The 13,837-nt window shown below is 41.9% G+C and overlaps 1 protein-coding gene across 1 annotated transcript in view; it reads left to right on the forward strand.

Moving 5' to 3' along the window:
- Positions 1-13,837, forward strand: part of galnt2 (UDP-N-acetyl-alpha-D-galactosamine:polypeptide N-acetylgalactosaminyltransferase 2) — a 66,330-nt gene that overhangs the window by 16,904 nt on the left and 35,589 nt on the right. The window contains exons 2-3 of the mRNA XM_083760054.1: positions 4,647-4,731; positions 8,056-8,209. Of these exons, the coding sequence (XP_083616180.1) occupies positions 4,647-4,731; positions 8,056-8,209 (239 nt within the window). The remainder of the gene's footprint in view (positions 1-4,646; positions 4,732-8,055; positions 8,210-13,837) is intronic.

The raw sequence follows: 13,837 nt of genomic DNA on the forward strand, positions 1-13,837 counted from the left end.
TCATGAATGATATAGTAGCAGAAATTATGTTGAATGGAAGAGAGTGAGCTGGAGCGAGACTTTATTTTTTACCAACACAAACCTGTGCGACCAAAGTGAAGCTACTGGAACTACTGGAGCAGTGAAATAAAGTCACAGTGTTGGTTGTACATGGTTTAATGTCACATAGTGTGTTTCACAGAGTGTTGGTTGTACATGGTTTAAAGTCAGAGTGTGTTTCACAGAGTGTTGGTTGTACATGGTTTAAAGTCAGAGTGTGTTTCACAGAGTGTTGGTTGTACATGGTTTAAAGTCACAGAGTGGTTCACAGAGTGTTGGTTGTACATGGTTTAAAGTCACAGTGTGGTTCAGAGTGTTGGTTGTACATGGTTTAAAGTCACAGTGTGGTTCAGAGTGTTGGTTGTACATGGTTTAAAGTCACAGTGTGGTTCAGAGTGTTGGTTGTACATGGTTTAAAGTCACAGAGTGGTTCACAGAGTGTTGGTTGTACATGGTTTATAGTCACAGAGTGGTTCACAGAGTGTTGGTTGTACATGGTTTATAGTCACAGTGTGGTTCAGAGTGTTGGTTGTACATGGTTTATAGTCAGTGTGGTTCAGAGTGTTGGTTGTACATGGTTTAAAGTCAGAGTGTGTTTCACAGAGTGTTGGTTGTACATGGTTTAAAGTTACAGAGTGGTTCACAGAGTGTTGGTTGTACATGGTTTATAGTCAGTGTGGTTCAGAGTGTTGGTTGTACATGGTTTAAAGTCACAGTGTGGTTCAGAGTGTTGGTTGTACATGGTTTAAAGTCAGAGTGTGTTTCACAGAGTGTTGGTTGTACATGGTTTAAAGTCACAGTGTGGTTCAGAGTGTTGGTTGTACATGGTTTAAAGTCACAGTGTGGTTCAGAGTGTTGGTTGTACATGGTTTAAAGTCACAGTGTGGTTCAGAGTGTTGGTTGTACATGGTTTAAAGTCACAGTGTGGTTCAGAGTGTTGGTTGTACATGGTTTAAAGTCACAGTGTGGTTCAGAGTGTTGGTTGTACATGGTTTATAGTCACAGTGTGGTTCAGAGTGTTGGTTGTACATGGTTTAAAGTCAGAGTGCGGTTCACAGAGTGTTGGTTGTACATGGTTTAAAGTCACAGAGTGGTTCACAGAGTGTTGGTTGTACATGGTTTATAGTCACAGAGTGGTTCACAGAGTGTTGGTTGTACATGGTTTAAAGTCACAGAGTGGTTCAGAGTGTTGGTTGTACATGGTTTATAGTCACAGAGTGGTTCAGAGTGTTGGTTGTACATGGTTTATAGTCACAGTGTGGTTCAGAGTGTTGGTTTTACATGGTTTAAAGTCACAGTGTGGTTCAGAGTGTTGGTTGTACATGGTTTAAAGTCACAGAGTGGTTCACAGAGTGTTGGTTGTACATGGTTTATAGTCACAGTGTGGTTCAGAGTGTTGGTTGTACATGGTTTTAAGTCACAGAGTGTGGTTCACAGAGTGTTGGTTGTACATTGTTTTCACATCACCGCCTTAACTCAAACTATATAATATTATAATTATTATAAGTGAGGGAATAATTTGATGTCATGATGTATTTCCAATTACCAACAATGTGATGTCTTGTTTATAGGCCGTAGGCTGACCTCAGCCTATAATTTGAATCCCCCTTTCTCTGTCTTTCTCTCGCTTTCTGTCTTTTTTCTCTTTCTCTCTGTTTTTCTTTTGCAGTCTTTCTGTCTCTTTGTCTCTCTCTTTCAGTGTCTTTCTCTCTCTCTCTCTCTCTCTCTCTCTCTCTCTCTCTCTCTCTCTCACTCTACTTCATTGTTGTCTCACACACTGCCACACACAGAGCTATATCACAGCCATATATCATCATACATCCACATCCACACAATAATATGCAGACAGGAAAACATAATGTACATGTGTTCCATGTAACCACTCACACACATGTTCAGTCACAGGAAGCTAATGGAGACTGATGGAATGTCTGCTACACACACACACACACACACACACACACACACACACACACACACACACACCTCCCATACGCGTACAAAATGTTTTTCTCCTTCTATGGGAAAGAACGTATTTATAGTTGTGTAGTTTCTTTTACACACGCACGCGTGTGCACACTCACACCTCCAGTATGAGATCACATGTGCTGTATTGTGCCATTACACTAACAGTGATCAGATGTTTATTCTTTGATGAGATAGATAAAACATCACTGGAGTGGAGTCCCACACATTATTTACATGCCAGATTTTTGGGTACAATCCTGATTATGTTGAAAGTTTTTTTTGTGTCAAGGACCCCCAGAATGATTTGTATTTGGCCGTGGCACGAAGTGACGTGATGTGAGCTTTTTATAGCTTGTATTTTTACCAGCCACTATATAGCCAGAGTAAAACGCTAGTGTTGACTCCCATTGGAATGCGGAAGTGCTCATTCTATCTCAATGGGATAGTTCCAATGTTTGGAACTATAGCCCATAGCACCCCACTTTGCGGCGAGATCAAAGCGTGTCGCCATTCTCTTACTAGATTACTCTAGAAATAGCAAGTTGAGTCTATCATCGATGCAAGCTAGTCCTCTAGTACTATGGTCCAGCTAGCTTTCTCGTGTGTGTGTGTGTGTGTGTGAACACAATAGTTCCGCCATAGATCATTTTGGTTCCTACCTAAACTACTGCGCTGAAACTGACACAGAGGCAGTTATAGTGGACCCCCGCAGATAATAATAATGCAGCTGGTAATTAAATGATTTAATCAATTTGGGCTTGTTAAAGTTTGTTACACTGATCTTTATTGGTAAACGTAATAAATAAATGGCAATAACATTTTAGTAATCTGATATATATATTTTGCTCTCACTACGTCACTACTATGTGTTGTTGACTGAGTGTTGGAGAAAAAAAAATGTTTCTGTATCATTTAGAGATAAAAAGTGTTTTTTACACTCTTCAAAACGAAAAGTTGCTAAATTAGCAACACTGCAGAGTGCAGACGAATCGTCACTCCATCTAATATTTCACACAGCTGTCACTCTCTCTACCTCTACCCCACCCCCCTGTCTCCTCTCTCTACCTCTCTCTCCCTGACCTATCCATCCATCTCTCCTCTCTCTACCTCTACCCCCCTCTCTCTCTATCCCTCTCATCTCTCTACCTCTATTCCTCTTCTCTCTCTCTACTGTCCATCAACATCCTGTCTTCTTCCACATCTCTGCCCCATGCAGAGACTTTGGGCTAGCCCTGCTGCTCTCTCTGACACTTATGCGCAGAAGGGTCAAATCAGCCGTCATGGGCTTCTGCCACAAATATAGAGAGGGATGGGGAGAACAAATGTATCGTGCAGGTACATCTCTACTAAGGTTGACTACCCAACCGCAATCTGAGAACCCATCAGCAAACGATAAAGGAAAAGCAGTGCAACAGTCTGTCTCGAGAGACTAACCCAACCATGTGTGTGTATATACGTGGCGTTTCTCCAGTGCGAGAGGCTGTGCCAGGGTCGGAGCCGGTCCCTTTGAAACCGTGTTTGTATTGTTTGCACTTGTGAGGGTGTGTGTGTGTGGCTAGGATGCAGATATGGTTTCAGCAGCACAATCACTCTATTGAGTCTCTGTCTCTCTCTCTCCACCTTGGTGATACTTGTCACAGTTTGTTCATTCTGGAGATCGGGTCAACGATTGGAACATTGGACTGTCACTGGAGTATGATGAGGTACACACAGTACAGTACACACTTATGCCAGTGTGCCAGTAAGTCAGTGGTTAAACCCCTAAACCTCAGCATCTGTATTGTGGGGAAGGCTTTTGCTGAAAATGGATCGACAAGTCGACTCGTCGTTCAGCTATTATCAGCTGAAATTAAATAAAAAATCACACCAGTGTGAACCGAGTGTTGCAACTCCCGTCTATTGGTTCTCTGTATCGTTCCAATTTGTATCGTTCCAATTTCTTCTCTGTATCGTTCCAATTTCTTCTCTGTATCGTTTGCGTCCTGCAGGTGGCAGCCATGTCACATACTTCTCTCGTTCCAATTTCACGCATGCGCACACCACTCGTGCTCATGATACAAACGGACATTGCTGGATGTAGGAGTGGTTGCACCACTCAAAAATCACACGTTTGATTGTCCATGATAAAACTTTCACACCTCTTAAGCTGCTTTCAGACCTGAAGGGTGGACACAGGCTTTTATTTTCATTCACATTTGGCTCAAAAATGAAAAGCCTGGGGAAACGCATTGGAATATATGGCATAGGAAATGGGAGCCTTCGCTCGGATCGGTGAACCAATGGGATCCACTGCTTGTTTTCGACTGGCACCTGCCCCTCTAGACCAGAAAGGACACAGGCTGGGCCAGGCTACAGGCAGATTGTCCCCCACCCCTCTAGACCAGAAAGCACACAGGCTGTGCCAGGCTACAGGCAGATTGTCCCCACACCCCTCTAGATCAGAAAGCACACAGGCTATGCCAGGCTACAGGCAGATTGTCCCCCGCCCCTCTAGACCAGAAAGCACACAGGCTGTGCCAGGCTACAGGCAGATTGTCCCCCGCCCCTCTAGACCAGAAAGCACGCAGACTGGGCCAGGCTACAGGCAGATTGTTCCAAATAGCGTATGTCATTCATTGTGTTTTGTGTTTTCCCTGCAGGATGAGTGGAGCTCCAGTGACTCCAGTAAAAGTCAGGCTCACGGCTCCGATGACAAGACACACAGTCTGGAGACGCTACCGCCAGGTAACTACGCTACCCACAATGTACCGGGGCATACTTAACACCAAAGACAGGAGACGTGATACACAGAGGAGGCACCTGACACCTTACATGACGGCACTTGGAACACAATGCCCGGCCAGTCGCTTCATTCATCACACGTCTAGACACACTTAAAGTGTTCCATTACCATTAGTGTCTCGTTCTAGGCAGACCGTCATCCATCTCTGCCTTACTGATTCAATGTAGGGGCTCAAAACTGTGTGGAAACTATTCAGACATTTAGTTTTTCATTTAAACACATTGTTGCTGTCGAGCAGAAACCTCATATTTTGAGTTTGTAGATTTTTGAATTTGAACCTTGAATCCTATTTTGGACATGTGTGAGTGGTTTCCACTCGACAGAGGTGGCACAGAGACAGAGTGCTTCAACAAGACAATCACTCTTCATGGTCTTCTCATCAATGAACTGAAACAAATTAATGGCTGTCCATGATCTGCTGCTGATGGCAGAAAAGTTAACATACTGTACCAGGCAGCTGATCAAGGTGCTCTTAGCGGTATCTCTGTAGAAGGCCCGTAGTAGGACCTTGGGCCCCATACCAAACTGCATCAGTCGGCTGAAGTGAAAAGCAGTGCTGTGCATTTTTGGTGAGAATTTGTAAAAAAAAAGTTTTCTATTTGAGAACATCTAATGAAGGCGTTCCATAGCCGTTGGTGTAGCTGTGCTATGCACCCCATGTGCGTTTGATTTAGCATTTTGTTTTGGTCCATCGTGAACCAGATCTTCACATCTCAACAGCCTGCGACCACAACGTTGACAGCACAATACAAACCGTTTGAGCCGGCATTTGGAAATAACCCAAACGAAGGATGAGTTTACAGTTTACACGAAGCGAGACTACACAGTCTAAACCCCCATGTTACACACACACACACACACACACACACACACACACACACACACACACACACACACACACACACACACACACACACACACCAGCCTGTCATATGAAATGTGCTATAAATGGGGACAAGAAAAAGGGAGGAGAGATGGAGAGAGCAAGAGAGGGATGAAAGGAAAGATCTGTGAGAAAGGAAAAGGATGAAAGGGCGATGAAGTGGTGAAGGACAAATGGACAGAGAAGTGAACTGAAGAGGCAGCACATTTCAACTTGTTCGACATGAAGCTCAATGGACCAATAGATCACTGGTTCTTAAATATTACACACATGTCAAGAACGCCCAAATTGATATGTGTATTTAATTGTAGACCCCCCAACTGAAAATGTTTTGAAAATTGCTTCACTTTCACAAGCAGACTGTCTGTGTGCGGCCAGTGACAACAGCTGCATTTATTTAATATAGAGCAGAAAATAGGAGCATCTGTGCGCTTATGCTTGCACATCCTGTGGGTTTGGTGCGTTAGGTTAGGCCACACTTTGAATGAGACCCCATTGTGTGTGTGTGTGTGTGTGTGTGTGTGTGTGTGTGTGTGTGTGTGTGTGTGTGTGTGTGTGTGTGTGTGTGTGTGAGAGACTGAGCTACCGGGTTCTACCAGCTTCTACTAATCCTGTAGATCAAGGATCATCATCAAGGATATTAAACACACACACACACACACACACAGTCTCACACACACACACTCTCTTTCTATCCTGGGGGCAGAGACAGATCATCATAGCAACGTTTAGCTGATTGGCATGCAAAGTACACACACACACACACACACACACACACACACACACACACACACACACACACACACAGCGCCTACACATTGACATACTCACATTTTGTAGATATGTACACTACACACCTACACTTTGGTCTTTGTTTCTCACACACACACACACCCTTCTTCGCATACACAAAAGGAAGCTCTGTTATTATTGTCCGTGTACGTTCGTTGTGATGACAGAAGTTGTACATGTTGGTATATCTTATGTGGTATGTGACTATGTGTCAGGCGGTTCAGCCTGTTTTAAGAAAAGCATTGTGTCATTTTCTATTTTAGTGCGAGAACTACTGATTTAGAAGGCTATATGGTATATAATTGTTCGGAAACTTAACTTTGTCGATTATTTACAATATAATCAGTAGCAAATTGAAATTGGCCTTGTCGGCCATAAAAATGCCATATTGGTATCTAATTGGTCTCAAGATAATCCTGATTATTTTCACCGGTATTGATGACGCAATAATAATGTGACCGTCAATGGCTTTGTGTACTCGCAGAGTCTGCATGTGTCTGTCTCTTTAAAGGGCCTTTCAAACGTGAAGCGATATAACGCGCCTGTAGTTCATTTTCAACGAGACCTGCGTTTTTCCGCGGAGAAGTCGCGGGCGACAACGCAAGCGTATATACGCGAGCGCGGTGAATTTGTTGCTCGCGTGCTCGTTACGTGCACAGTGCACATGCCCGCGACTCACCAGACCTGGATTCTGTCTAGCTTTTTTTTTACGCTTGCGTTGTTGCGCCCCTCTTGAGAAGACCTGGAGGAGACCTGTCGTTGATCGAGGCAACAACGCCTGCGTTCCTCGCTTCCTGTTTGAAAGGCCCTTAAGAGTGTCAGCTGTTAGTGGGGAGGGGGGCTTACCATCTACTTTCACCAGCCAAACAAAAATTACAAATAAAGTTCAACAATGAGTTCAATAAAAAATATAATATAATTCAGACTTGATATACTGGAAATTTGACAAATATTGAATCAAGATCCTCTTAGCATCAAGTAAAAAAGCGATCACAAGATGCAAGTACCAACAGGATCCACCAACTAAAGACAATTGGATGGTTATTACAGAGGAAATGTACATCATGGAAAGTTCTATAACAAATGGGAAGAATGGGATCTCTTCCTCCAGCCCATTGCTGCTATTGTATGAGAATTTCAAACATTGTTTTTATTGTGTATAGTAATGTATGAAAAATGCAGCCCTTGTGTGTATTTTCATTTTTTTTTTCATTTTTTGTTGTCTTTGAGATTGTTTTTTTTTTGTGTTATCCGCTGTTTTTTCTCTCAAAAAAATATATAATATAATGTAATATATCAGAATTGGTATCGGCCGATATGACCCTGCAAATCAGATATCGGTCATCATTGATTAGTCAACCTTTACAACTACGTATGACTTTGTGCAATCATGATCAAGTACTAGGGTTCATTTACGAAAAAACTGAGAGTTAAAATATGGAGATAAGAGATTTCTGCCTGGCAGCAACAATATTTATATACCGGTATGAAATCGAATCAAATTATACAAATCTTGATAGCGCCAAACCACTCATACTGTATGTATGTTATGCGTTTGTAACAATCATATGATTATTGTGTGTGTTTTTAGGTAAGGTACGATGGCAGGACTTTGACCAGGACCTGTATATTGGAGCCACGGTGGTCCGACCGGGCCAGGACCCCTACTCCAGGAACAAGTTCAACCAGGTGGAGAGTGACAAGCTGCACATGGACCGCGCCGTCCCTGACACCCGACATGACCAGTACGTACAGTATCATTGCATGACGTTCACCACTGGTTCTCAACCTTTTTCATGTCGAGAACCCCAAAATTATGTATTTGGCCGCGGACACCCGTCTGAAAATGTTTTGTGCCAGTTGCCCCCAGAAGAGAAGATTTGTATGAAGAAAATAAATTATATTTGTAACGTGTTATATATAACTAATTTTGACAAAATAAAGCAGCATATCTCCTTTGAGGGAGAATATCACAAAGGTATATGCAAATTGATTAGTGCTAGTCTAAGGACTCATTTTAAGCAATAAAGCAGCATATCTCCTTTGAAGGAGATTCACAAAGGTATATATATGCAAAGACCCCCATTTCATAATCAAAAGGTCAAAGGTTACTGATGATATTTTGATTATGAAAATATTTGGAATGCCTGTCATAATATGCCAGCAGCTGTTCTGGTATATCTGAGGACATAGGGAGTAGAGATGTCACGGTGTCCGGTGATACCGGTGTTACCGGTGGGCGGGCACGCCACCGAGTACATTACTTGCACACCGATAGCACCGTTTTATTATTATTTTTAATGCTAGGCTATTTATTTTCTCGTGTACCCTATAAAACCACTTCAGTTCATTTCCGTGTGGCACCCGTGTGCTTATAAGCAGGTTATCAATACTTTAGTCAGATAACAGGTTGTATTATTATTATTATTATGATGAAGAGAACAGAAGTGATCTGCAGCAGGCAGAGCGGAGCTATCTGAAAACACACCAGCATGGTGTCAGATTTCACTTTCGCTTTGGTGACAGGTCTGAGCTGCATTCAGACTAGTGCATTGGATTTACGCTACGGTGAGTTTATACTTCCACAGTGTTTTAGTGCTTTATTTACTCACAATAACCTGTAGCAACGGTGCGCTCTCAATTCATCCTGTAATGATTTCCTGTTAGCGTCTCGATCAACGCTGATGAAGGCTATGTGAGCTGCCTGAAACACGTGCTGCGTTGTTGGTCTCGGTGATATGACTCGTATCATATGAGGAAAATAAAATGATGAAAAGAGTTCTGCTGGATTGCTTATCTTCTAGTTGCATTGTTTGACCGTGCCTGCCTATACTGCCTAAAGCCTCGACGTAGGCTAAGTAATTACTTTGGAAGTGCAAAGCGCTGTTTTAGTTTCTGTTTCTAAACTTTCTGGATCAATGCGAGGCAGGTCTATTAGGACACCTAGTGGTTGGATTCGGTGTTACCGGTTTAACCGGTGTTGAGAAGCACGGTGAAAACGGTGGGGAAATTCTAACACCGCGACATCTCTAATAGGGAGCCCAAATGCATAATAGTTTGCAGGTTTATGCAAGTTAAAATGTTTTGTCAGTGAATCAATTTGACAGGGTAAAAATACCATAGGTTATAGTCCAAGTATAGATTAGCATAATAACTTCGACTAAATAAATAAGTTTTATTCCATTGGTTACTTTTAATTTATGAACTAACACTAGTAATTTAGCATGAGAGGATAGACTTTATTCACGCATCAGACTTTTTAGTCGCCAGTTCACGGATTCTTCCGCAGGAGTACCTCCCTGTGGGTGAGACTGGTTGGTATTCTTTTTGGGGGCCTGTCTGAATCTCAGAATTGACAGCTGGGAGTTTTAATGGCTTTTTAGGAATCTGTTGTCCTGTTGAATAACCTTTACGAAAGAGGTCAATATCTTTTAACAACTCAATATCAGTTTGATTAGATTCTGTTTCAAGCCTGGGAAGTTTTAATGGCTGTTTAGGAATCTGTCCCTTAAGTAAAATAATATCTTCTTGTTGTTGATTACTCTTAATCGTAAGTTGTTCATTTTCATGCTTTTGACTTCTAATTAAATCAATACTTTGTTTTAATTTAGCTATTTGAGCTACTGTCTCTTTAGTGATGACATTAAAATAGGTAATTGATTTCTGTATATCTTCCATTTGGACCTTAAGGTTTTTGTTGGTGTTCAGTACCATATTTAATGCAGAAATACATCTGGCATTGGTAGTCTGTTTACTTTGTACCTCATCCACTTCAAAATGTGGCTGCTTCAGACATTCCTTCTCCAGTGTCAAAGGGCACGTGAAATCACATTTATCTTTGAGAGCTGGAGAGGGAAATTGGTTCAAATCTTTAGGATTATCATTAATATAATTCTGCGTTGCTTTCTCTAATGGTTTTGAATCAAGTGTTGTTAGTACAAATTCTGTGATTAATTTTAGCACATGAAGTACTTTTATAAGAAAGACCTTAGGGTATGATGATCCGGTGATAAAAATCATCATCACTAGAGGTGACAGAGACCGTACCAATTTCATGACATTGGTATTCTGGGATAAGGCGTCAGCCATTTTTGTCTCTGTAACACAGGGAGATTGATTAGAGAATTAAGCAAGGATAAAAGTAATTTAACCACAACAAAAATGATAGGTCTTTAGTTAAAGAATTGCACTAATGCAATATTATTTGGAAGGGTCAACAAGCAAGAGTTAAATTGATCTAATCAATTACTTTGATAAGTTTAAGAATGACACACTGAATAACACAGACACTGCAGAGAGAAAGGGAAGTCTCTTGCAGTGTGTGTGTGTGTGTGTGTGTGTGTGTGCGTGTGCGTGTGTTATGTGGGTGTGTGTGTTTGTCTATAGGGTTCGGTGTCCCAGACAAAAATAGACCTCCCCTCCTCAGGAGGGGGAGAGGTGTATCAGGAACACCCACACAATGGTACAGCCACAAATATGGCAGTCTGTAAGGGTGGTACACTCAAGATGGTGTACGCGTGGTACACTCAAGATGGCGTCGTTGGTTTGCCGTCTGGAGAGTGAGTCACGTGACTAGAAAGAATGTAAACACACTGGGGTGTTTATAGCTAGCTGACAGTGGCTGTCACATAAATTCTGTCCACCCTCTTCCCTGAGAATCAGAGGGTTAATTTTTTTTAAAGCAGCTTTCGTTGACTTGCAATTTAGACTATAGGTGAGTCAATATATGGTTTGACCCCAAAAAAATTGCAACAAAAGGTTTTTCAATGGATTTTGGTAGTATTGGGCATGCTAAATAACATACTAAAAGTTTACCAAAATCAACCTCCCAGAAAGCCGCCATTTTCAAGATGGCGTCCAAAATGGCTGCGGGGAGCTTAAAATGGCTATATCTCAAGTGGAGAAAATGTTTAAAAGGATTTTTCAACTGATTCTGGTATCTCTGGGCATGCTTAAGGACATACTAAAAGATTAGGAAAATATACCTTCCGGAAAGGCGTCATTTACAAGATGGCGTTCAAAATGGCAGCTTAAAATGCTTAAAAAGCACGAAAAGCTTAAAATGGCTATATATCAATAGAAAAAAAATACACAAATTATTTTTCACTTATGGTACCTTTAGACATGCTTATGATCATACAAAAATATCTAGGCGTTATTTTAAAAATGGCTGCTTGGAGCTTAAATTGGTTATACCTTAAAGTTGGTTACGATTCAACCAAAAAAGGTGGGTCTGTTGTTGGTCTTTAGTCATCATCCTCCCCAAGCTCCTCTGGAAGAAACTTGTTATGTGGATTGTCACATTCCTGAAGTTGACATGGTCCACAGACAGTAGTACAAGGTAGTCCATATTTTCTGCATGAGCAGCGTGTAGAGTGCCCTGCAAGCTGTGGAACAGTTACAATGAATGACCTTCAAGAGACTGTCTGGAGCAACATTCATTGTTGACATGAGTGGGACAAATCTATTGTCCTGAAGGTGCCACCCCCAGTTCAGGGCATCCATACCATCTTCTGTTCCCATCCAGATCATGATCTGGTAGTATGCTCTACGACAGTGAAATTTGGTAGCAGATTCAGTTGGTGGCAGACGTTCAGGCGTTAGTTGATGAAGCTGAGACAACTTTCTTGCTGAAAGTTTTATATCGCATTGTTGCGAGCGAATCTGTGCACTTTCCACCAAAGAGGACAGCCATTACTTGGCATCCAAGGTCATCGATCACGTCTGTGGTCTGGTTTGGGACAGTAAAAGCATTTGCACAAGATTGAAGGACAGGATCACCTTTTACAAGCTTCTGAAAAGCAGTCTTTTTGCCAACCCCAAAGATCCGAGAAGTCGTGTCACAGCATGGATGAACATCATCTGAGAACACATTTCATGTCCGAGTACTTCCTTTAAATGTTTTATGTCATACACTTTAAAACTGCCATCAGCTTTTGTTTTGTCTGATCTGAAATAAAGGCACTTACTATCTCCTTGTGCATAGTAAAGGAGTAAGACAAGGAGATCAGTATCTTCTCCAATCAGCGTAGTGGTGTGAAGAAGAGATGCATCCACTGCAGCCTTTGCTATGTCTACATCAGCATCTCCATGTGCATTGATCACAATGCAATTCCTTTCTTTCAGTTCAACACTTGACATTGATTCTACACTTCTTTTTCAACGTTTCCTGATAGTCTCCCAAACTGGAGAGCTGTCATTGGAGGAGGTTATGTGTTATGAGCTCAGTCCTTTCCCTCCTGCCCTTTTTGAAGCCAGAAACGTTTTCCGCAAGGCTGATAAACCACAACTAGCGCATGCGATCAGTGGTCATGCAAGTGATGCAATCTTAGATTCGGTACCAGAAACAGAGCATTATGTTCTTGATGGAGGTTCGCTCCTTCACCGAATACCATGGAAGCTCGGACAAAGCTATGGTGAAATTGCACAGTCATATGCAGACTTCACCATCACTAAATATGGCTCAGCAACAACCATTGTGTTCGATGGCTATGAGGATGGGCCATCCACTAAAGATAACACACATCAAAGAAGAGGCAACAGTATGCATCCCATTGTCAGCTTCACTGCCGAGACAGAGTTCACAGGTAAGAAGGAGGAGTTCCTGTCAAGAGATCTGAATAAAAAGAGACTGATCCAAATGATAAGTGTTGAACTGAAAGAAAGGAATTGCATTGTGATCAATGCACATGGAGATGCTGATGTAGACATAGCAAAGGCTGCAGTGGATGCATCTCTTCTTCACACCACTACGCTGATTGGAGAAGATACTGATCTCCTTGTTTTACTCCTTTACTATGCACAAGGAGATAGTAAGTGCCTTTATTTCAGATAAGACAAGACAAAAGCTGATGGCAGTTTTAAAGTGTATGACATAAAACATTTAAAGGAAGTACTCGGACATGAAATGTGTTCTCAGATGATGTTCATCCATGCTGTGACTGGCTGTGACACGACTTCTCGGATCTTTGGGGTTGGCAAAAAGACTGCTTTTCAGAAGCTTGTAAAAGGTGATCCTGTCCTTCAATCTTGTGCAAATGCTTTTACTGTCCCAAACCAGACCACAGACGTGATCGATGACCTTGGATGCCAAGTAGAGATGCTCCGATCAGGTTTTTTGGGGCCGATCACCGATCACCGATCACTGGAAACAGTACAGGCCGATACCGATATTGCCGATACCGACCGATCACAGCGTCGTGAAATCCATATTTTTTTCCATTGTGTAGCATATATACTTACTGTAGTTTCTACTGTACTCTTCTTACACATCATTGACATTGTAAGTATAAAAATTAGGAGATGAGAAAGTTTTTTTGCAAGCTGAGGCAACGTGCAATATTTCACTCTAGACTCTCTTAGAGACAACTTGG

The sequence above is a fragment of the Protomyctophum parallelum genome (genome assembly GCF_964188405.1).
Source record: "Protomyctophum parallelum genome assembly, chromosome: 2".
Taxonomy (NCBI): Eukaryota; Metazoa; Chordata; class Actinopteri; order Myctophiformes; family Myctophidae; genus Protomyctophum; species Protomyctophum parallelum.